This window comes from Alligator mississippiensis, chromosome 1 (assembly GCF_030867095.1).
Source record: "Alligator mississippiensis isolate rAllMis1 chromosome 1, rAllMis1, whole genome shotgun sequence".
NCBI classification, from domain to species: Eukaryota; Metazoa; Chordata; order Crocodylia; family Alligatoridae; genus Alligator; species Alligator mississippiensis.
The window spans coordinates 16,089,427-16,115,274 of record NC_081824.1 but is presented as its reverse complement, the minus strand read 5'-3'; the positions used below and the strand labels follow the sequence as shown (position 1 = coordinate 16,115,274).

The following is a 25,848-nucleotide window of genomic DNA, read 5'->3' as shown; positions in this document are numbered from 1 at the left end:
CTCTAACAGGCCGTGGACACACAGAGCAAGTGAACCATTTCAAAATGTCATCGATTACAAAACAGTTTACAGTTGTGAAGTACCATGGCACTGATACCTGGGAGTGGGAGTGAACAACCAGCTCAGCATGCCTCGCAATAGGGAGGGGGGAGTGCTTAGACTCACACTTTTTTTTTTATTGGGATTGGGGGACATAAGGAGTTGTGACCAAGTAAGGAGAAAGAACACAGCTGACTGTAAGAAAGACAGCTTTTACTGAACAAGCAATACAAGTGACTGAATTGATTATAAAAGTACAAACAAAAGAAAAAATGAGGCCGGGAAATTCTGATGGTGTACCAGAGTGGACAGTTGCAGCACAGGGAGGAGGACTAATGCAGTGTGGGATGCCTGACAAGACTCATGTCACAGAAATTTGTTTGAGATACCCTCTCTGAAATATTATGTGTATTTAAAGGCATGATTATTTAATTTTCCAATGACTTAATTCAATTTTTATACATAAAGTGAAAATGAATTTTCACTGAAAAGAAAAAGAAAATTAGGGTTGGAACAGACAGCAGGAAGTCATGTAATCCACCCTCCTAACTCAACACAAGATCATTCCTAGCCAAACTACCCTACACAAATGTTTATCTAACTCAGTGGGCCCAATCCAGGAGTCAAGTCAAGTCAGTCCTGAAGGCGCTGCAACCACTGAGGCACCTTAGATGCTGTAACAACCCTCCTAAATTAGTAGAGTTGCTTTGCATCATTGGTGATTCTTCGAGCAGAGTGACCTGACAGCGCCCATCTCCTCCCCAGGTATGGATGGCCAGTGGCCTGCAAGATGCTCATCTGCCCTTTGACAGGTCTTATTTTGAGTTCAGCTGAGTGTCCACACACCCTCCTCACCTGGGCTAGCCCAGGTGGGGACACCCATTTAGTCACCAACAATCTGACCATGGAAGAGGCTGTACTTGTTTACATGGTACCAGATAGCAGACCCAAAGAAGTCTAGCCTGACAATCCAGGAGCACTGACAAACACTGCCACTGCTCCCTGCCAAATTTCCAGACCCACCAAGCTAGATTCCTATTTTGATCACCCCTGAGCTAACCTTTTCTTAAAACTTCACCCCAAAATGCCAAAAACACCTTAACCAAACACAGATAAAGCAGAGGAATGAAGCAATACCAATGTCCTGCCACTGCACATGGTGTTAAAATACAATTGAAGTATCCATTTTAATTGGTATATTTTTAAGTGTTACTTAGACCTTTACTTTGTTTAAATAATGTTATAATGTATTTCATTTAAATTATGTTATCTACACTATTAATAACTGATTCACTATATACAGATACACTACATTTATATATAAAGAAGTCCTTCTGCACTGCTATTTTCTAAGTCAAGTTTACAAGAGTTCCAAAGGTAAGAGCTAACTTTTCCAACAGAGTCAAAAACAATTCAGTACGCTATCTAGAATGTCACTCCATAATTCTGATTATTCCTAACCAGGCAATATAAACAAGCCCTCCCAAAGACTCAGAAACTTTTGATACCTGTTTCTTGCTCTGGCCATACTTTTAGATTTTCTCCTTTCAAAGCGTTCTTCATCTGAAGAGGTTGTATCGCTGCTATGAATGGCATGTTTCTTTCTCCTAGTTAAACAGCAAAACAAACATATAAAACGTAGCATATTTCAGTGTGGAACAGCACGTTCTGATCTTTTCTCTAATGTTAAAACCAAGAAAGAAGTATATACATAACAAAACTGCTGAAGTCTAGAAGACATTCATGCAACTTTTTGTTCTATAAACAGCTAACGTATCAAAACATTCTGCAAGGGAAACTTTTGTTTCCTTATGTTGTTCCAGAGATGTCTGATTCCAATTTGAACATTTCTAAGTTAGAAGAGGCCTAGGAAACATATGGTTCATTCCACATCACCACAATGGAAAAGTGAACATCTTAGTGCATGAGGTATCTAGTGAAACTATCATCTGACAAAACATCAAGCTATCACCCAGATTTAAACAGAACAAAAACATCAAGAACAAGAAGATCAACATCTCATCTAATTTGGTACCTCTCTTTATATCCCCCCCTTTTAAATTGCAGAGTTTTTTTTATAAAGTTATAGTCAGTTTCCTTTTCAAAACTCAGTTGATAGAGAATAGTAAAAATATTTTTAGAAAGTATTCATACTAGACATACAAATTCTGAAATAAAGTAAAATAAATAATATTACCATCCAAAATCCATACAAGTTAATTACTCACCTTAGTTCTAATACAGTATTCTGTACTCTGGAGGATTTTTTTCAAAATATCAAGAAACAACCTACAACATGCATGTGCACATGCACCTGTGCAGATATACATGGTTTGAATGTAAACTACAAAGAAAAATTGTTTAATTTCCATTTCCATATAAGACCAGGAGCTGGCTCATGTCAGGAGATGCAATTCCCAAGGATTTTTAGTGGATATATGGTAGTCTACCATGTTTATAAATGCAGTAATCTACATCTGTTCAGCTGTTTTTGCCAAGACAAAGATAAAAACCCAACCAGCTCAAAATATATAAGCACTCAAAAAAATTCAGATATAAAAATATGTCACTGGGATGTGAGGGGTTTTTGGTTTTTTTTGTGGAGAATAGACTATCCTGAGAAAATAGGATAAAATGGAGAACCAAATTGAACCAGATAAAGCTGGAGGGAAGAAGCAACTGGTGTCTTAGATTCCAAACGTATAGCTGGATGATAAAAAGTTCAATGGGACATGGATCTTAAGTCAGAAACACCACCTTAAACTCCATATCAAAACCAAGAGGCACATGTCAGTGGTGTCACAACCAGAATAGCCAAAACTATTTTAAAGAGGACTATGGCTTAAACATACAATGCCACTAAGTTGTCCTAGTTTCTCACAAGTATGTGGAAAGAATCTATAGAGATATAATAATTTAGCTGAAATTAACTGACAACCTCTTTTAAAGTAAGTTTAGGAAAACTGATACAAAAATAAACTATTAGAACTGTAAACTGAGCATTTTATTTCTTCTATATTCATGCAGTTTTACTCTTTGCTCTCCAATTAGCTTGGGCAACAAAAACAAAACAGAAGATTTCAATTTGATTTACAATTTGTTCCTACACATTTTCACTTGAACAATATGAAGCAGGAGCGCTCAACCTTGCGGACCAAATCCAGCCTGCTGAGCTCCCCAAAGGTCCAGACATTTGGGAATGGGGAAACACTGGCAATTAACTCTGCCACCACTCCCCCACCACCAAATTTCCAAGCCCTATGGGCAAGATGACATGGCCCTCTACACTGAGCAAGACCAGACACATGGCTGGGTCCCCAGATCAGATTTGGTCCACGGACCAAGTCCATACCGTTCATCCAGCCCACAGGACCGAGAGGTTGGACACTGCTGGTATAATGGGATCATGCTGTTTTATGTGGTCTGTAAACACTGCTGGGGGGCATTCTGTTTAGAAAAGAGTATATTCAAAATCCATTTTACTGGCTGCAAGTTTTAAACCTCATTCTTCCAAAATCTAACTTTTGGTTCTGATTTCATGCGGAAAGTGAAAGATTAATATCCTCGGGCCTGCACTGTTCAATATCTTCGTCGGCAATTTGGATGAGGGGGTGAAAAGCACCTTGGATCAAGTTCGCAGATGACACTAAGATGTGGGGAGAAGTGAGAGCATGCTAGAAGAGAGGAACAGGCTACAACTAGATCTCAACAGGTTACAGAGGTGGGAGGATGAGATTAGGATGGGTTTCAATACGGACAGGTGCAAGGTGTTGCACCTGGAGAGAAAGAACCAGCAGCATACCTACAGGCTGGGGAACTCCCTTCTCATCAGCACAGAGGCAGAGAAGGATCTTGGAGTCACTATTGATTCCAAGATGAACACGGGCCGCCAATGTGGGGACGCGGTGAGGAAGGCTAACCGCACTTAGTCATGCATCCACAGATACATCACAAGCAGGTCCAACGAGGTGATCCTCCCCCTCTATGCGACATTGGTCAGGCCACAGTTGGAGCACTGTGTCCAGTTCTGGGCGCCACACGCCGCACTTCAAGAGGGATGTGGACAGCATCAAGAGGGTCCAGAGGAGGGCCACTCGCATGATTAGGGGGCAGCAGGGCAGGCCCTACGAAGAGAGGCTACGGGACCCGAACCTGTTCAGCCTCCACAAAAGAAGGCTGAGAGGGTGGCCACCTATAAACTTGCCAAGGGGACCAGCAGGCAATGGGACAGTCCCTGTTCCCCCAAGCACTACCGGGGGTAACAAGGAACAACGGTCATAAGTTGATTGAGAGTAGATTCAGGCTAGACATCAGGAGGCACTACTTCACTGTCAAGGCGGCTAGGAGCTGGAACCAACTTCCAAGGAAAGTGGTGCTTTACCCCTACCCTGGGGATCTTCAAAAGGAGGCTAGACAGCCACCTAGCTGGGGTCATTTGACCCCAGCATCCTTTCCTGCCCATGGCAAGGGGTCAGACTAAATGATCTGTTTAGGTCCCTTCCAACCCTACCAACTATGAAACTACGAATATATGCACTGATTAGAGAGTTCTGCAGTACGCAAATATGCTGCTCCTTTAAAATACCTGAAACATTTCTGATACCAATGTGCATGTAGAACTCTGACATACGTTCAAGAATGGTTTTCTTTTTATTTCACAATATAAATGTGATGCGGGATAAAATGTCTTCTGCTTATAAATAAAAATTGTGACATTTACCTGATATGGCTTCTTCTTGCAGGAGATCTATGAATATCAAATAGCGTATTTTCCCTCTTTTTTTGATGAGCTGGCACTTAAAAAGAAACATAACAGATTTATTACTCCTCTTATGGTATTTGATTTTAAAGAAATAATCTAAGTTCACTTTTTTTTCATTTATGGAAAATCTATTAAAAAAAGGCACTCAGGTCTCATCGCCCCTGTGAAAAATTAGACACGTCACCTGCAGAAAAAGCAGATAAAGCAAAGCCCAAAATTATACCTTTATTCCTCACAATCATTTTATGTGACTCCATCCTTTCAAAAGTCTGAATGAAAGCCTTATAGCATGCCCTAAAACATCAGCAAGTTTGGATTACTGCAGATTAAGTGGAAAAATGAAAAGGAAGCAAGTCCTTACGGAGTCCACTCTGCTATTAACTCATTTATTTTTCTAATCAAAGGAACTCAAGCTCAAACTCCTCAGTTAATCTCATCCAGGCAGTATGTCACAGAAAAAGCAATGATCTTTCAAATAAGCAAGATGCTTGTCACATCAGACTTCATAGGTCAGAAATGCCACCTTAAACTCCACATTAAAAACCAAGAGGCAAATCATATCAGTGGTGTCACATAGTCATAGCTTGCGACTTCACTTAAATGAGACACCGCATTTTTCCAAAACAACTTCAATTGCTTTTAGGTGTATCCTTATGCACAGTGCAGTGCAGTAGTTAATTCTGATGCAAAACATGCATGAACAACAGTACCAGAGTCTGCATTCAAAAGAAATAAAATTGTAATCCCATAGCTAGACAAAACCAACTTGGCAACTGCTGCTATGTGATTAACAGTACCTAGGGATGGATCTAGCACCATCCTCAGTTTACCAGCTCTGGTTATAAATAGGGGTGCACCGATAAAGATTTTCTTGGCCGATAGCAATAACTGATTATTAGCCAGCCATATCGGCCGATACCAATCTGATAGCCAATTTACAGGAAAACAGCTGGGCAGCTTGGAGAGCAGCATCCAGTCGGTAAATCCCGGGGGGGGGGGGGGGGGGGGGGGGGGAGACGGGGCGGCATGGGGGAGGTAAGAGGCATGGGGGGGCAGATCCAAGTCCCCATGGTGAGGGAGGGAGTGGGGCAGGGGCACACACTGCCCAGCCAGGGCAGTGAACGCAACCCCAGGGCCAGGAGTGGGAAGGAGTCATAGGTGACTCATCCAGGGGGCGCAGGGGTGAAGAGGGGAGGCAGGTCCCCAACACTACATGCAGGAAGGCATGGTGGGCATGTTTCCCCCTCCCCCAGATTTGTGCATGGGATGAGGGTGGGCTGCTCGCTGCAGGCTCGGGGCCATGGGCTGTCCCAGCCTTTTCCCAGAGGAGGGGGTGGGCCAGGGCTGGGCTCGGAGCAGGTGGGCACCAGGCACGTTCAGGTGCGTGGGGCAGGCAGCAGTGGCAGCGCTGGGAGGGGTGGCTATGGGGAATTTTGAGGTGGCTATAGCCCCCCAAACCTTCCCAGTGCCACCCCTGCTCAGGGCACTCTGCTCTACTGCCTTTCCCTCAGGAGTCCTCCTGCTGCAGGGTGGGCAAGGGGACGCATGGCCGGTGCAGGGCTCCCAAGGGAAAGTCAGCAGAGCAGAGTGCCCCAAGCAGAGGCAGTGCTAAGAGGGCTCTGGGGGCTGTAGCCACCCCAATATTCCCCATAGCCACCCCTCCCAGTGTTGCCACTGCCCACCCCACACAGCTGAGCCCGCCTGGAGCAGGCCCTGGTCCAGAGCTTGCAGTGGGCCACGCACCCTCACCCTGCGCACAAATCCAGGGGGGCACATACCCCCCCCCATGCCTCCCCAGGGGTGAGCACAGTGAATGGGAGCCACCCCCCTTCCCCAACCCCCTGTGCGCCCTGCCCACTACCCCTGGACAAGCCACCCACAGCTGTCCCAAGGGTCGTATTCGCTGCCCTCACTGGGTATTGCCTGTCCCTGCCCCACTCTCTCCCTCACCACAGGGCCTCAATCTGCACCCCCATGCCCTCTTCATCCCCCACAACCCTTCCCTCCCCAAAGGCTTACCAGAAGAACGCTGCTGTCCAAACTGCCTGGCCTCATGCGTGCTGGTACATTCCTGGCCTCATGCATGCTGCAGCTGCACACATGCACGTTGCATTTACTGGTGACATTATCAGCTAAGTAGGCCAAAAAAAGCTGATTGCCAATGTTTATTTTACTTCTAATTGGTGCCGATCCAATATATCAGTGCACCTCTAGTTATAAAAGCACGGTACTTTTCAATTAGAGTAACAGGCAAAACTACCATCACTTAACTGCCCCAACCTAGCAACATCACCACTTCATCTGGATTAAACTTTAGACAGTGAGCTCTTATCCAGGCCTACATTCACCTCAAACTAAACTATCTCTGAGTCAGGCTGTTAACAGCATTTGTCAGACTGGATGTGGCAGTTACTGGTCTTGCTACATTGAGTACAACACACTCCATGCTGCATTAACCACAAGTGGTCCTATATACATATTTAGCAACCTTATACAGAATTCTATTAGACATGAAGAGCGATTCTCTTCCTTTGCCCACAATGGATTCTGGGGCCCCGATAGATATTAAAATTAAGATGTGGTTTAGTCTGTTAATCTTGCCATAAATAGTAACCATGCTGCATGTTCAAGGAATTAATGGCCTGAGAACAGGAAACCAGATAAAACATTATACAAAAGACCTGCATCATTTTTGTGGCTGGTTTCTATTGCACCTTAAACTGAATGGGTCATAGGGTAACCAGAACTGGCTCAAGACCCTGGTGTGGTCCTGGGTCTGCAGCTGACAACCAGTTGATTGTTGGTCCCAGCCCCAGGACCACACCCAAGTCTTAAACTAGGCCCAGCACAGTCCCAGGGCTGGAACTGATAAGCAGCTGACTGTCAGTCCCACCCTCTGGAACTGCACAGGAGTCTCAAACCAAGCTTCACTGTGGCCCCAGGACTGGCACCTACAATCAGCTGATTGCCAGTCCCAGGCCCAGGACTTTGTGGGTAGATTTCATAGACATAGATTTCATAGACATTAGGGCTGGAAGGGACCTCGGAAGATCATCGAGTCCAGCCCACTGCCCAAAGGGCAGGAAGTCAGCCGGGTTCATAGGATCCCAGCAAGATGAGCATCCAGTTTGCTCTTGAAGGTGTTCAATGTGGGCGCTTGAACCACCTCCAGTGGCAGGCTGTTCCAGACTTTGGGGGCTCGGACAGTAAAGAAATTCTTCCTTATGTCCAGCCTGAAACGGTCTTGTAGTAGTTTATGACCATTCGACCTCGTCATCCCTTGGGGCGCTCTGGTGAACAAACGTTCCCCCAGATACTGGTGGTCACCCCTGATAAACTTGTAGGTGGCCATCAGATAACCCCTGAGCCTGCGCTTTTCCAGGCTAAAGAGCCCCAGGGCTCTCAGCCTGTCATCGTAGGGTCTGCTTCCCTGATCTCTGATCATGCGCGTGGCTCTTCTCTGGACTCTCTCAAGCTTCTCCACATCCTTTTTGAGTTGTGGAGCCCAAAACTGGACGCAGTACTCCAGCTGTGGCCTCACTAAGGCTGAGTACAAGGGGAGAATGACGGCCCGGGATTTGCTTGAGAAGCATCTATGGATGCAAGCCAGCGTTTTGGTCGCTTTACTAGCCGCAGCATCGCACTGCAGGCTCATGTTCATCTTGTGGTCAATGATGACCCCAAGTCTCTTTCTTGCATAGTGTTGGCCAACATAGCACTGCCGAGCCTATAAGGATGCTGCGGGTTTTTCTTCCCAAGGTGGAGAACCTTGCATTTATTGGCGTTGAACACCATCAGATTCTCGTCCACCCACTTGCTGAACCTGTCCAGGTCAGCCTGGATCACCCGCCTGTCTTCTGGTGTGGATGCTTTTCCCCAAAGTTTGGTGTCATCAGCGAACTTGGCCAGTCCACTTCTGACTCCAGTGTCCACATCGTTAATGAAGATGTTGAACAGTATGGGTCCAAGGACAGAGCCTTGGGGGACACCACTGGTCACAGGACACCACGATGATTGATTTCCATCAATTACTACCCTCTGGGTCCGACCCCGGAGCCAGTTTTCCAGCCAGTGGATTGTGGAGGACCCAAGGTGACAATTGGCCAGCTTCTCTAAGAGGTGATTATGGGAAACCAGGTCAAAGGCTTTTTTGAAGTCAAGATATATGACATCAATCTCTTCTCCCTTGTCCAGGTGATAGGTCACCTGGTCGTAGAAGGAAATGAGATTGGTCAAGCAAGACCTACCCGCAACAAACCCGTGCTGGCTATCCCCTTAAGATGTTGGCGTCGGCCAGTCCATTAAGGATGGCCTCTTTGATAAACTTTTCTAAGATCTTCCCCGGGATAGAAGTCAGGCTAATGGGCCCTATAGTTAGCTGGATCCACTTTCCTCCCTTTCTTGAAGATAGGCACCACATTGGCCTTCTTCCAGTCTTCGGGCACTACACCAGAGCACCAAGAGTTTTCAAAGATCCGCGCTAGAGGCTGGGCTATGATGCTCGCCAGCTCCTTGAGTACCCTGGGGTGAAGATTGTCAGGGCCAGCTGACTTGAAGGTATCCAGCTTCTCAAGATGTTCCTTCACAAAGTCAGCATCAATGGAGGGCAGGGGATCACCCTCATCCGGACTTCCCTGTCCCATAGCGGGCACGGGCATCCCATGGGACTGATGAAAGACCGACGCAAAGTACCTATTTAATAGGTTGTTTTTTTCCTGAGCGTCAGTTGCCCCATCTGGTTCAGCAGGGGTCCAACCTTGCCCCTGCTTTTCCTCCGGCTCCCCACATACCTGAAAAAGGACTTTTTATTGTCCTTGATGCTCAAAGCTAGCTGGAGTTCAGTTGCAGCCTTGGCTTTCCTGGTCTGCTCTCTACAGGACCGGACCAGTGCAGAATAATCCTGCTTGGAGGTGACTCCCATCCTCCATCCTTTGTAGGCCTTTCTTTTTAGCCTCAGGAGGTCTGCTAGGTCCCTGGAGAGCCAGGGGGGGCTGCTGTGCCCTCTTGCTGCCTTTCCTCCGAGATGGAATAGACTTAGTTTGTGCACTGAGGATCGGTCCCTTGAGGAGCAACCACTCTTCTTGAACTCCCCTCTCCCCGTGGTCATGGTCCCTTAGGGCCTCACTGACAAGCCTCCTGAGCTTGTCAAAGTCGGCTTTCCTGAAGTCAAGGACTTCCGTGTTGCTGACTGACTTGCCAGCTTTTCAGCGGATGGTGAAGGTGATCAGCTCACAGTCACTGTCACCCAGCTTCCCATCGATCACTAGGTCGCCGACTAGGTCATCCCCAGTACCCAGCACCAGGTCAAGCAACACTTTGCCTCTCGTTGGCCCATAGACTTCTTGAGTCAGGTAGAGGTCATCCACGCACGAGAGGAAGCTTTGCAACCGCTCAGATTTTGCTGAGCGATCCTCCCACGAGATGTCCGGGTAATTGAAGTCACCCATGACAACCATGGTCCTGGAGCATGCAGCCTCAGCCAGTTCCTGGGCAAACTCCTGGTCAAGCTCAGGACTTTGGGTGGGAGGTCTGTAGTAGACTCCCACCATTGTGTCCCCTGTGCCGTGTTCCCCACGGATTTTAACCCAGAGGGTCTCCAGCCGTCCACCCTGGTCACCTTGAACATGCTCTGGTGCAGTCCCAGGGGTGAAGCCAATAATCTGCTGATTACTGGTCAGAGCCTCAGGACCATAATGTCTGAAACTGGCTTTGGTGATTCTGGGGCTAGGAAAGCCCATTAGACCCATGTGACAAAACTGGGGTCTGGAACTCACTGGGACTGCAATGGAGTCTATAACTGGCTTCACTGTGGCCTCAAAGATAGGACCAGCAATCAGCTTACTGTTCTAGCTCCAGGAGTGCAGAGGAGTCTGGAAATACCCCAGTGCAGCCCCAGGCTGTAGCACTTGGCTTTCAACTTGCCGATGCAAGGGAATCCTGGGAGCCCGGGCTCCTCCTAAACTGGCAAGTAGTATGGTGCCATTAAGTTCTGATCACTGATCTCAAAAATCAGGCATCCTACCATGCGCATGTGGCATGACAGAAGGTGCAATTGTTAGGACGGGGGAATCAAGTCCCAGTGCATCTTTAAATGAACATGTGCAAGGGCTCAAACAGTAGAGCAGAGGTGCATAACCTTCAGCAGGTCACTTAGCACGTCCAACAGAGGAACAAAATTTCTCCTTGCATATGGTTGCATGCTTTCACTACTAGACAAGGTTTACTCAGTAACCAGAGAACCTAGGATGAAACTATTACGGTACATTGCAGAGAAAATGTATAGTCTTTGAGATCCATTAAACAGCAAAAAAGCTAAGAGAGACATTATGTTTGATCTGATTAAAGAAGGAAACCCATGGTCCTACTCCCTTACCTATTGGAGGTGCTTGATACCTTTCTACAGTTTTTCTTTGTCTTAAATTATAAGGTCGATCATTTTCTTCTCCTTCTGCCTCCTCTGCTTCTATATCTCCATCTTCCTCCTGAGATTCTTTAAAAGAGTACAGACATTGTGAATACTTTTGGTAATTTATTCCAGAGGCAGCTTCATCCCCAATTCCAAAACACAGCTTTTCTAAATCTAAAAGAGTAACTTTTTCCTACGAATCAGTGTAAACAAATAATAAAATGGAAGCCTATGGGATATTTTGCCAGCTTTCCCTCTAGCCTCCGCCCTTTTTTTAAATAAACAGAATATTTAGTAGTTTTGTGTTTACTAAGTTGTTTTAAACATGCTAATTATTTTACCCATCTTTTTTCTTTAATAATCATTTCCTACCTCCCTGAAAAAACTTCCCAGCAACCTAGAATACCTTCCTCCTCTACATTTTTCTATGATAATTAATAAAAAATCATATATTTTATATAACACAGAAACAATTACAACTAAAAAATTAGCAGGCTAATTCCTATATGCAATTCTTTCAAATAAACCTAAACACATAAGATAAAGAAAACAGCTGGATACTACTGCTAAAATGATCACTTAAGTAATAGTTAATGATTTTTAAATTGCCAACATTGGGTTCCAGAATTAACACCCTGCTGTGATTAATGGGGACAGTTTACATTTACCAGAGCAACTGTTTCAGTTCACTAAGTAAAGAAGACTGCTTTAATTTGTTCCACATTTGGAATATCAATTTAAGCAATTTCTTTTTTAAACAAAAACTTTAATTCTGGAAAATACCAAGAGCTGTTAAGATCATAAATCTGCATGCTAAAAAGGAGAATTTTATAGTGCATACTTCTAGAGGTCCCATTCAAATGGTCAGTCTAGAGCCAGGTCCAGAAAACAAACAGTACAAATTCTCTGTTGCACTACTTACTTCTATCAACACAAGAGTTATTTCTTCTGTCATTACTTCAAGACAGATTTGTTTCATAAGTGTGTTGGAAAAATAAGTCTATACCATCCTTACCTTCTTCCTCCCCTTCAGTGGACACTTCATGATGGTTCTGAATACCATAGCTATTTCTTCTCAGTGATTTCCTCCTCCTTTTTACTCGAGAATACATGTCCATGTTTTCCTAAAATAAAATGAATTTGCACATTAATCAATGCAATTCCTTGCAACTGCACTGTTAGCCCACACTTTCTGCACCAGTAGGACCTACATACGACTTTCACCTTCAATACATTTTTCCAGCAAACGATCCTGAAACATGAGCTATTAAAGATTCTTGTTTTACCAGCAAGGAGATTAAGGAAATTACACTCTCAGGGACACAGAGCATGTCAGTATCAACCCTTGTATTAGAACTCAGGAGTTCATGGTGCCTGGCCATGTTCTCAGAGCACTAGACCATGCTTCCCTCCTGAGTTAAGAATATCTGTGTAACATGAGAATAGGGAAGTCAATTCCTCACTGAACAAAACCTGATGGCCCGTTCATATATTTTTAATTAAATACAACTAAACTGTACTCAATGCTTATTTATGCCAGCATGGGATATTTTATAATGTTAGACATTGAGGCATCCAACCTAAGAAGCTTCATAACACACACACTCAAGCACCCCGTTGTGTTACTTGTAACCATCATGTTACTTGTAACCAATCAGAACTTACAAATTCTGTGTCTGTCCACATTCGCAGCCGTTCTACTTCTCCAGATCGCCTATTACGCCTGATATTAATATTGTCCATTTCTTGTAGTACAGCTTCAGCAGTACTAAATATATATAATAATGTAAAAAGAAGTAATGTTTAAAATAGTGGAACTCAACATTTTACATATATTATAAATAATGCAACACTTAAATGATAGCTTTATAGTCATTTCAAGAAATATGGATATAATAAAATCTACAGATGAGTAAAATTTGATTTAATTCTTCCCTGTAACTCTTTGATCCATCAATTAACTGAACTATAAATCATACTAAAGAAAACCAAAGGAGGATAAACAAGGTAAAGAATATGCATAAGAAAAAAAATATTAATCTTCTGGGCTTGGAATCAAACATAATATGCATTCAAATATAAAATATGAATTCTCTTCTCAGGTGTGGGAATTATTTTTAAATCTGGGGAGAAAAAAGAACCAAACTGATCGTCTGAGAACTTGAACTTTTTATCCATATAATAAAGCAAAGTAAGCAGTCATGTCTTTCTGGAAATATGTCTCAGTCTTGAACCAAAGGTCTATCCCTTTCCTCATAGAAATGCTAATAAACAGATTAAAGATTTTTTTTTAAATATACAAAATACATCAAATGAAGCAGATGCATACAGATCCCTGTTATCCATTAATTTGGCTTGCTCTTGCATCCTCTCTTTCACTTGTCTGATTTCATTTAGAGTTAAAAGAACCTTTATCTTCAATACCTGAAGTGCAGACAAACTATTGCTACTCTGCAAATAATAGCTGTAATGAAGATAGACTACTCATCTGGAAGATGACCAGATATTATTAGCCATGCCCAAGTACCTGACTGTCACGACTAACTATTGCCAGCTCTGTTGAAGGTCATGGGGTACCTTTCCCTTAGAATCCTGCAACTTTTAAAGCTTCCTACGAACACTTTAAAGGTAAATCTAAACAGTGAAATCCTAACCAATCTGAAGTTGATGAAAGTTTTGAAGTGAATTCAACAGTATAATTTATGAATAATTATAAAAATATTTCTGATGTACAACATAATTGGTCTGGGCTAGTTCAAATGCCCTGTGCCAAAATAAATGTACATATAGATTATAGCATCATAATCTTACCAAATTACAGATCACATGGTAATTTTTATTTATTTTTTTTTTTTTTTACTATTGTTGATATGGTGGGGGCAAGTATAAGAGAAGTTGGCTCAAACGCAACAAAAAAAGAATACATAACTTGTAAACTGATGTCAGGTGTTCACTGAGTACACTGAAAAAATACTGTGAAAAATGGAAGACTGAATTCAGCAGAATAGATTTACTGGTAATATAGAAATCGTATTTAATTATAGAAAATATCCCACATATAAAACATTTTCCAAATACTAATTCCTGTACTTAGTGTCTCAAAGTTAACTATTATACCTATTCTACAAGCGAGAAAGCGGAGACAGAGCTTGTTCTCCTGGTGGAGAAAATTACCCAGAGCCATATGTACAGAAATTCAAGTGCTGAGGCCCTGAAGAGTGAAAAGCTTGCAGTGCTGAAACTGCAGCTGGAGGATGAGGGGACATCAGTATTGTAAGGTCTCTGCTCTCCGGGGGCTCAGCGTTTGAATGTCTATTCACGCATCACCAGCTAAATTGGGAAGGTTTTGTTTGTTTTTTTACCAAGAGAACAAACCTGGAAAAATTCTCCCAAATTACTTGAACATGTATACACGTATCAGGATACATGACTTGCCTAAGAACACAGAGGAAACTAGGAATTTCTGATTCCCACGCCTATATCTCCATTTTTTTATCTACTTTGTATTGTAAATGTCAAAAAGTGACATTAATCCTATATGTACTACCTTCATACTAAGAAAGGGTAAATAAAAAATACACACTTGTTGCCATTTTATGATTCAGTAACACAAACAAGATCTGTTCAACTTCTAACAGATGTTAATGCCGTTTAGCCCTAACTAAAATAAATCATGAAATAGTAAAGGAATCACTATCTTTTAAATAACCAAGATGCTTTATAAAGAATGTAAATTTAGTATCTTAACATACCTGTTTACTAGCTGATCAAATAGCAAACTCTGATTCAAAGTTTCAAATCTGTTTTTCCTGGACCGACAACTTTTTCTGACTTCTATATCTCCGTTTATGCAAGCATGGTCCCCATCTCCCTTTTTTTCCCCTCGAAGGGAATGGCTTTTGAGAGCTAAAATAAATTTCTATTATTATTTTAGAATGCAGGATATAACATCATAAAAAAAATTAAGAGGTTATGCAACAAAAATAAAAAAGCCAATGATATTAAGAAGCATAGATGTTTCCCTTTAAATGTGCATCATGAAAGCCACTGTAAAAAAAACCCACAAATGTACTTAAGTTCCTCACCATGCTGTTTAACAAACTACTTATTTGCATGAGTTTCCTTAATCTAAATATACCTCCTATTGTAATAAATTAGGATTTAAAACACCCAATGTTCCATATTCTAGAGCAGGGGCGGGCAATTAATTTGGGCGGAGGGCCACTTACTGAGTTTTGGCAAGGCCAAACTCATCAAGGGCCGCATGACAGGCAGCCAGGGGCAGATAAATATTAATTTTCTAAATTTTTTTAGGGGCCCCGCAGGCCGGATAGAATGGCCTGGCGAGCCGCATCTGACCCACGGGCCACATTTTGCCCATCCCTGTTCTAGAGTTAACTTTATAATCAAAACATATTCTTAGTATAGCTTTAGTTCTTACTCTTTCCTTTAAATAGGTTTTATCTGATTGACAGAACAGAATTTTGCATAACATATCTGTGGTTGCTACTACGTGTGTGTACAGTGCCAGCACAACGAGCTCCCAAATCTTACTTAGTTCTTAGGTACACACAAAATAAGTACAGTAATACAACCCCAAAATCCCTGATGGGGCTGAATTTACTTGGAGAGTTAATACACAACTAAAGGAGAGAGAATGTAACGGGTACAGACACAATTTCAGGCAGGAAGTACACTAAAGAAAGGCACTTTGTGCCTGAAAACTTCCTAACACCTCTCTCAACTATAGTTGGTTCAATAAAAATTGCCAAAAACCTTGCTTCTTGCATATTTCTTGAGCTGTCATGGCTACAACATCATTGTAACCCTACTACAGAGACAGGGTCATAACAGATCAATATATTTGTAGTTAAGAAAAGTGAGTTGGAAACTTAGTAAAGTAGAGATACACCGGAAAGTTGATCCACAACAGCAGAAACAACAAACAAGTGCAGGTATCACAAACAGCAGTAAAGCATTTTGAGGAGCCACAGAAGGCCAGGTATTAAGAAGATACAAGAAATTGGTAAATTAAAATGGGCCAATCTCATAAAAGTGAAGTTCAGGAGCAAGGTTAAGGCTAGGGGGTCATAAATAAGATGCATTAACTAAGATGAAAACCAAAATTGTGTTTTAGTGTTTTTTATGCCCAAAGGAAGCATCCAAGATGCCAAAAGAGAACATTTCTGGGTGAAGCCAGGAAGAGGGGGAATAATGGAGTAAAAAATTCATACAACATAAAATAGTCAACACAAAATGAATTAAGGTAATACATGGATGTAAAATAACCAAGAAGGAATATACTTACATAAGCTACGTCCATTTGGTAATGTAGCACCAGGCTGAGATGTTAACCTAGAAAAAAAAAATAATATACGCAAGATGTCAAGCATTCATTTACTAAGTAAATGCTACTTTTGAAACAGAAAAAAAAATTAATTATTACAGAAAGCATTTAACGTTACATAATAAGGATACTCACTTTTAACATTTGCAAAATAAGAAGCTCCTTAGTGTAAACTAAATTCTTCAGAGTTTAGGACTAAGGCTGACACTTTCACATGTTCATTAGTTTTATACTTATAGCATCTGAAAAACATAGCAGCATTTGTTGCACTTACAGGCTTTACCACTTCACTTATGCTCTGTTCTAGTGAAGAAGCCACTATCAATACCTAAGACACTGCAACGCCAAAGCAAACCACCCTTACCACTTGACAGAAAACTGAGGGTTTGTCCATGGCCTGAAATAGTCAATTCAAGCAAAAGAAAAATGTGGAATAAAGTTCTTAAAACATAAAATTAAATCCATTTAGCAAATATAACAACTGCCCACCCAAACACCACTTGTGGCTCCCCAACAGTGGCCTGGAGCCCACACAGTGCTGGGTGCATGGTGGAGACATAAGGGGCCAGGGCCGTTTCTGCCGTAAATCACTAAACTAGGCATGTGCTATCAGATAACCATTTACCTGATACACCTAGAGAAAGCTAAATGGAATTTTTTTTTAATATTTACATCCCTAGCTAGGATATGGGCCTTCTCCTGTTACTTGCCTAAGAAACACATACTATATTTTCATAAAGCAAAATGATCTGATTCATTAAAACCTCAAGATTTTGGCAGATGTTGGACAAAAAAGAATACCTAAGTAAAACATTACAAAACATTACATTCATATAGGGCGATTAGGGGTGCACCAACAGAGATTTTTGGGGCCGATACCAATAGCTGACTTTTAAGGAGGCATATCAGCCGATACCAATCCGATTTCCGATACAGCTACATGAAGCCAGTAAGTCTGTTGTCGTGGAAGGGGAGGGGGGAGGGAAGGGGCATGGGGGGTGCAGATCAAGGCCCCTGTGGTGAGGGAGGGAGCGGGGCTGGGGCAGACACTCCCCGGCTGGGACGGGAGAGGGTGTGGGATGGAGCTGCAGCACGTCCAGGAGGCATGGGGGAGAGGGAAAGTTCTTGCTGCTGCATTGCACCCCAAGGGGGGGGGGGGAAGAGTGGGGGCATGTGCCCCCTGGATCTGTGTGGGGCTTGGCCGCAGGCAGGGGGCTGCGGGGGGGGGGGGGGGGCTACAGCCACCCCAAAAATTGCCATAGCCATCCCATAGCCGCTGCCCGCCCCACACAGATCAAGGGGCACCCCCCCCCATCCCCTCCTGGACGAGCGGCACAGTGGCAGGAACTCCCCCCTCCCCGTGCCCCGCAGACGAGCCATGGCTACATCCCACACCCCTCTGCCCCGGGTGGGCAGCGCCTGCCCCAGGCCCTGCCCAACTTCCTCCTCACCGTGGGAGCCTTGATCTGCCCTCCTGAGCCCTTCTCCTTCCACCACACCAAACTTAACAGCTGCACACAGCTCTCCATGCTGCTGGCTGTGCTCCTCACTGCCTATGTGCTGCGCTGCAGCTGCATGCATGCATGGGCCATTTATCAGCCAAATTCCAATATAGACATTTTTCTTTATATCGGTGCCGGTCCAGTATCAGACCGATGTATCAGTGTACCTCTAAGGGTGACCACCCACCCCTAATTGGGAGGGACAGTCCTGGAATGGAAACCTCAAGTCCCAGTCCTGGGCTGCACTCTGAGACAGCATTTGTTCTGGATTCACAGCATCATGCAGGGAGCCACAGGAAACGACAGGTTTCCCCTTGCAGGCTGGTGGCATTCCAGCCTGCAAGGGGCTGCCAGAAGTAGGATGCAGGGGGCGGCCTGTGTATGCGCCCACCTGCACAGATGCATGTGGCCGGGAACACTGCCAGGCAGCATGGAAAGCAGCTCCCTGAACATAAGTTTATGAGGGAGGAAGGGGCACAGGGGGACCAAAAGGGGGTGCAAATCAAGGCCCCCTCCATGGTGAGGTAGAGAGTGGGGCAGGGGCTGGGGGTGCTGCCCAGCCAGGGTGGTTCATGGAGTAGATCCATAGGAAGCTCATCATGGGGGCATAGGGCATGTGGGGGCAGCTCCCCACCACTGCACACACACCTGCAGGGGGGCAAATTTGTGCCTCCCTCCCAAATTTGTGCATGGGGCAGGAGTGCATATGAGCAGCCCACTGTGGGCTTGGGGCTGGTAACCCCCACACCACTATGACAAGGTGCCCCATACCCACCCAGCACGAGAGGGGGTAGCAGTGGCATCGAGTTGTGCCCCTTCCCCCCCCCCCCCCGGGTTGCTGCCAGGGAGCACGTGGCCAGCATGGGGCTCCTGGTGGGGAGGGAAGCAAGGTGGGGAGTCCCAAGCCCTCAAAGGGCAACCTCCATCTGACCCAGTCCTGCTCCAGCTGTGCCACTAGTTGGGGGGAAGGATGCATCCCACCTAAGCATTTTAAAAAGTGGTTGCCCTACATTCATATGATTCTCAGTTTAAACACTTACCTTGTTTATCCCCACCCTTCTTTTCCCCCTCACATCAATTTAGACTCAAAATGTGACCTTTCCCAGGGGGTTGTAGTCTTACAATGAAATCCTGTTGTTTATACATGTTCTCGTCAATCCTTCCAGTCAAGTGTAAAGGCCTGTCTAGGAGAAGGTGCAACCTTCAGATCAACAAATGGCTGCCTAGATGGTGCTGCTAGCAGGACTCTGGCTGCTTTTACCATGGGGTGGTATTCCAGGGCAAAAGAGCTACTGGGTAAGGAGATAAGGTCTAGCTCATGAAAACAGGGAAGAGTGTCTTTACATACAGGTTCAGTAACCTAGCGAAGAGGGCCTTAAACTAGGTTCACTGGCAGATGACTAAGAAAAACCTCAGGTAAGTAAAGAGCCAGGGGACGTGGATAAAAACTTAGTAAGGGGAAGCAGATAACAGAAGCCTTAGGAATGTTCTCGGGAAGAAGACTGGACCCGAAGCGTTTCTATACTAATGCAAGAAGCATGGGGACCAGGAAGAACTGGAGATCCTATTGCAGATTCTCAACCAGGGTGGTGGGGCACCCCGTGGTGCTGTGAGATTCTCTGAAGGGTGCTGCAGGATGTGAGAAATAAGCAGAAAAAGGCTCCCACTCTAAGCGTGATATAACAAGCAGATAAAGGCAGCCTCGGGTTCTCCCTGCCTGGCCACTTCCCTGTCCCCACTGCCTGGCCCCTCTGCAAGGAGGTAAACACTTTAGTAAATAAATTAGTTATTGAAACAGCGTGCCACTCAATTCAGGGATATTAAGGGGTGCCACAAGTCTGACAAGGGTGCCTTGCATCTAAAAAGACTGACAATCACTGTTCTTGTCCAAACTCAAAATTATGATGTAACTGGGATTACAGAGAGGTAATGAGATCATCCACATGACTGGAGTATGCTCATGGTGGGGGTTAGCTTGCTCAGGAAGGACAGGCAGGGGAAAAAAGGAGGAGGTGTTGCCATTACACACACACACACACACACACACACACACACACACACACACACACACACACACACACACACACACACACACACACACACACACACACACACACGTACATAAAGGAGATGTATGGGCGCTCTCAGGTGTAGTACGCAGCGGAAGGCAGGCTTGTTGAAAGCCGCTGGGTGAAAGGTCAGAGGAGCAGGTGGGATGTCATGGTGAGCGTCTGCTACAGGCCGCCTCAGGGCTCAGGAGGTGAGGGTGGAGGTGGAGACGGCCTTCTTTAAATAACTGACAGAAGCTTTCAAATCAAAGGACCTGCTTCTCCTGAGGGATTTATCAGGACATCTGCTGGGAGAGAAACCCAGCACTGCACAAGCAGTCTAGAAAATTCTTGGAGCGTGCTGGGAGTAACTTGTTTGACACAGATGGGAAACAGGCTGTCTAGGAAGGGAACTCTTCTTGACCTGTTGTTCAAAAACCAGGGAGGGGATCTGACTGAGGAGAGTTGAAGGTAACTCGGGTAGCAGTGACCACAAAATGAAAGACTTCAAGATCCTAAGGGAAGGAAGGAACGAGAGCAGAAGAATATGGACACTGAACTTCAGGAAAGGAGACTTTAACAAACTCAGGAAACTGGTGGGAAGGACCCCCCTGAGAGGCAAGTCTGAGGGGAAAAGGAGCCTAGTCAATGGCTCAGTGTCTAGCTGGGAAAAGGTATTCCCATGGGGTTCCCCAGGAGTCTGTCCTGGGTCTGTACTGTTTAGTATCTTCATTAATGATTTAGATGATGGGATGGAGTGCACGCTTAGCAATTTTGCAGATAACACCAAGTTGGGTGGAGTTGGGGGCATTCTGGGGGGCAGGGTTAAGATCCAGAATACCCTGAATGGACTGGAAAAATGGTCTACAGTCAATCAGGTGAAATTCAACAAGGACAAGTGCAAAGTCCTGCACTTGAGATAGAATAATTGCATACACAAATAGAGACTGGGGAATGACTGGCTAGGCAGCGGTACTGCAGAGAAGGACCTGGGGCCCAGTAAGCTGAATATGAGCTTATTGGGCCCTAACAAAGTCATCTTGCTGCAAAAAAATCATACCAGGTCATCTTAACAGCGCTCTTACCTGCCTGGGGCAGGGGGTCAGACTCGATCTGCTGAGGTCCCTTCTGACCCTAATATCTATGAATCTATGAACAGAAGTTGTGACAAACCCTGTGCTGTTATGATGCTGGGATGACCCCACGGCACAAGCTTCTCCCCCCTCTGTTCTGCCGCATGTTTTAGTAGATAGACTAGATCTTTCTCCTGGCATGACTCCTGACCCCTAACCAACCTTAGTCTCTCATACACACCCCAGTCCAGACCTTTGCAGCTCCAGCAAAGGAAGCTCTGCAACTCTTTGGGGTTATCATCCTGGGTTTGCAAATAAAGAAAAAGGGAAGCAGACTCCTTACTTGCAGGAATGCCTGTAACAGATCAATTTGTGATCATGCTTGCCACAGACAATCAGTAGGGCAAAACAGGAAAAAGGCTTTATTCCACAAAAGATAAATCATATGTGCAGAAGCAGCTATAGTTTGAGAAAGAGAGAGAGAGGAGAAAAATAAAAGGTCAGAAATACAAGATGTCACCCTACTTCTCTATCTAGAAACAGCTTCAGAGTAATCCCTGCTAATCAGCAATTTCCCTACAGATGGCTTTTCTTATCTAGCATCCTGTCAGCTTACAGACTCCCTCAGTCACATCTGAGCCCTAAATTCTGGAACACCTAGAAGCTGGGGCCAGGAAACATCCCTCTTCTATAGGGATTTCCTGAACACCTCCCTCAACTGGAGCACAAACTTTTATACCTTCCAAATCTCTTTTGTTTTTGGGGAGAATGTATATTAAGCAGATGAGCTTTCCCTCTCTACCAGGTGGAAGTGGCTGAAAGCATGTCACTCCCTTTGCCAAACAAAAGCTTTTGGGCACATTTAGTAAGTCATTGTTTCAATCTATGCAAGAAGGAAACATGACCTGCTATGAATGAGAATGGCTATTATTTCTTGAACACCCATCACAGTCACACTGCCTGGCCAAAGATGCATGCCACCTGGATGTCTCCTCGGTGTTTTCTGAATAACTTACTTAAACAGTGCTCAACCTTTTGGCTCTGCATGTTGAATGCATGAAGAAAGGCCAATCTGCAAGCCAGGCCCAACCCTGAGATCCGACACCACCTTCTCCCTACCCCAGGCAATGGGATTAGGTCCCGGGGGCCTGGAACCACCCCCATCCAACCAGGATTGGGCCCTGGGACCCAGTGCCACTTTCACCTGGCCCTGTGTACTGGAATCAGGTGCCCCAACCAGCATGCAGGGCCTGACGCTTTCCATGGGTCAGGAAGTCTGGCAAGAGAAGAGTGGTACCACCACTCCCCGACCAAAAGGTCCAGACCCTGGATTACCCCATGAGACAGATGACAAAGCACTGTAAACTGGATTTGGCTCACAGGCTCGGGGTTGAGCACCCTTGAATTATTGGATTCTCTTCCAGTTATAACATGAAACCACAAAAGTACATTTATATCAAATACTATAATATATACATGCATGAAAATGAACAGCTTCACACTAGCTACAGACAGACTAAACACCACAGGGGTAAATCTAATTTGGCAGAATATCTATGCATGCTGCATGGTGGATCCCAAAGGCAACTTGGTTTTGGCATGAATCGAAGACTGGAGTATCATTTGGAAATCAAGCAAAGTGATTCTTCCACTCTACTGAGCAGTGGTGAAGTCTCACCTGAAGTACTGTGTCCAGTTTTGGACCCACAGTTGGAGAAGTATGTAGCTAACTGGAGAATCCAGCAAAGAGGAACAAAAATGATTAGAGGCCAAGGAGGCAAAACTTATAAAGAAATCCTGAAAGAATAAGGGTTACTGAGTTTGGAGAAAAGACTGAAGGGGGTGCTTTGATAAAAATCTTCAAATACCTGAAGCGTGACTACAGAGAGGATAAAGATGAGCTTTTCTCTATACTGCAGGGGACAGAACTAGGAGCAATGGCTTCATGCTGCAGCAGGGGAAATTTACACTGGCGTGTATGAGAAGCTTTCTAACTATGGGGGTTGTCAAGGACTGGAACAGGCTACCCAGGGTGGCTGTAGGATCTCCATCTTCAGAGGTTTTCAAGAGCAGGATGGACAGACACCCGACTGGGATGGTTTAGTCAGGGATGATCCTGCCTTAAGCAGGGGCCTGAACTAGATGACCTTTCCAGCCCTACTTTCCTGTGATCCTACTGCAGTTAAAAACAATACACGTCTGAAAGAATGTTTAATCCTACAGAACAAGTAGCTGCTGTCACAAGGACCAAGATTATAGCAAATCCTCAAAAAAGCAGCCCCAGACAGGACTGCTTCAAGCTCTTGGGGGCCTGGTGTCTACATAATCTGGTAATTACCTGTGTGCAATCTGAAGAATGTTGTAATCACTGGTAACTTTCTTCAAATTGGATTAATGAGTCAGAAAAGGAAACAAATGACTCACTTGTTTTGGCTATATGGAAGGCATAGTACTTTTGCCCGTTTCTATATTTCCCAATACTGGGTGATTTTGATTCATCTTTGCACACAAAACAAGTAGGTTATGAGGTACATTTGGCAGGAGGGGATGTGTGGCTACTGAACTCCTGCGTCATCCAACTGTAGTGTAATAAATGGAGAACAGCTGAAAAACAACACTGAAAAGGAGCTGCAAAATGTTCTTGCACAAATGGAAGGAAAAAAAAAATAATTTCCTAATTTAAGCTTAGAACCTGTTTCTTCTTCCTAAACGTACATAAAACTTCCAATAAAGTCAGTGAATAATTTTGAACAAATTAACAATGAATGTAGGGTTTGGCCCTACCACATTCCAAAAGGAGAACATTTCCCATTAAACTGAAGGAATCAAGGTGGCAGATGGAAGGACCTAAAAATCACAGGATTCATGGAAAAAATAGACCTTTCCTTAAATCTTAGGCTAAAAAAAATGTCTCAGAAGAACATGGTTTCAACTTCTAAGTGAGCATTTTCAAGCCAAACACAAGTGGGTTGGCTTACTTTAGGAAAACAAACAGGTCATTTTTTGTTGCAGTCATTGTGTGGCAGGGCACCTGGCATACCTGAATTAAGAAGCCAGGCAATCTGCTGAGCCACCCGCAGGTGGGGTCAGGCCTAATTGGAAAGTCAACTGACCCAGGGGCCAGCAAGAAAGGCTAGGTCTGATCAGGGAAGTCACCCAATGGCAAGGATGGGGTGCTGGAAAATCTCAGTTCCCACTGTGCTTTCTGGGTGACCCCACAGAGGGGGAAGGCTAAAGGAGTACACCCTGACAGAAAAGTACTTGCCAGGAAGATCAGGACTATGTTAGTCCAGAGGCCCAGTGAGGGGCCAAGAAGGACTGGGACAGCATGGGTCGAGGCCCAGCAAGAGAGGCCTGAGCCACATAGTGAGGCCCAGCGAGTATAGTGGGACGAAGAGGGTACAGCGAGAGACTGGGAATGGAATGCAAGACCAGACAGGATGCAAGGTCCAAGGGCCTGGATCATGAGAGACAGCAAGAGAGGCCTGAGGATTTATAGTGAGGCCCAGCAAGCACAGTGAGACCAGAGGGGTCCAGCAGTCCAGTGAGGGGCCAGGAACAGAGTGCAGGACCGGATGGGCTGAAGGGCCTAGAGCGCATCTGGGAAAAAGGAGAACAAAAATGGATCTACGACAAGGAATTAAGAGAGAAGCTGACAGCCTGGAGAAGGGCCAGGAGGAAGCCCAAGAGGTCTGAAGACAACTTGAGCGGGGTAGAGAAGGAGACCAAGGGGTCTGGCAGCTCAAGAAGGGGCTTTGCAAAGAGACAGAGAGGTCTGAAGGCAAGAGCAGGGCAGAATACCCTGAGAACAGGGCATTTCAAACTTTTGAGTACCTAATGACAGTGCAACAGCTTACCTGGACTGTCCACTTGAGATGCTCCATTCCTCTCGCTGCCCAGTACTGCGTGATTTTGATTTGTCTTTGCACACAGGATCAGCATGTTTCGAGGTACGTTTGGCAGGAGGGGATATGTGGCTATCACTCAAACTAGCATCACTACCTTCATCTTTCTGAAAGAGAAAAAGCATCAGATCATTTGATCAGTTCATTTTAGCAATTCCCTATAGAACATAAAGACCTACTACACACCTAAGAAAATGAAACCCAATTCATACCAGTATAGCAGTACTTTCATAAACTCATAGAAAACAGTAATGGAAAAGACCTTGACCTCTAGTCCAGTGATGCTCAACCTTTTTGTTACACAGGCTGGATGGACAGTGACTGGTCCATCCACTGGCTGGATTCCCCCTGGTAGGCCCAATCCAGTGCGTGCTGCAAGGCCAATCCAGCCACCCAGAGGGAGACAGAGGGCCAATCCAGCCACAGGGGGAGAATGCATGGCCAGACCCTTTTCCGGCCACATGTGGAAAGGGAGTATGGCCCAGCCCCAATCCAGCTGTGCAGTGGGAAGGAGGTGCAGGGCATGGGAAGTTGGCAGCAGGGGAGGGATGGTAGTATTAATTGCCACTGTTTCCCCACCACCAAATTTCCCAACCCATGGAGAGCCCCGCGAGCCAGATGCCACGGCTCAGTGGGCCTTATTTGGCCTGCGGGTCAGGGGACAAGCAGCCTTGCTCTAGTCCATCCTCTATCCAAAGGCAGGAACCTAAAACATTCCTGACAGAGACCTGTCTACAACCTTCAGTAATGGAAATACCATAACTTT

General features: G+C 44.9%; 1 protein-coding gene across 2 annotated transcripts in view; it reads right to left on the bottom strand.

Annotated features, from left to right (window-relative positions):
• The window catches only part of ATAD2B (ATPase family AAA domain containing 2B), a 138,734-nt gene that overhangs the window by 86,169 nt on the left and 26,717 nt on the right, over nt 1–25,848 (bottom strand). For both annotated transcript variants that reach the window (XM_014601590.3, XM_019481442.2), the window contains exons 2-9: nt 25,035–25,189; nt 16,516–16,562; nt 14,960–15,113; nt 12,873–12,975; nt 12,223–12,331; nt 11,175–11,291; nt 4,760–4,835; nt 1,548–1,646 (exon numbers count right to left, since the gene is read on the bottom strand). In XM_014601590.3, the coding sequence (XP_014457076.1) occupies nt 1,548–1,646; nt 4,760–4,835; nt 11,175–11,291; nt 12,223–12,331; nt 12,873–12,975; nt 14,960–15,113; nt 16,516–16,562; nt 25,035–25,189 (860 nt within the window). The remainder of the gene's footprint in view (nt 1–1,547; nt 1,647–4,759; nt 4,836–11,174; nt 11,292–12,222; nt 12,332–12,872; nt 12,976–14,959; nt 15,114–16,515; nt 16,563–25,034; nt 25,190–25,848) is intronic.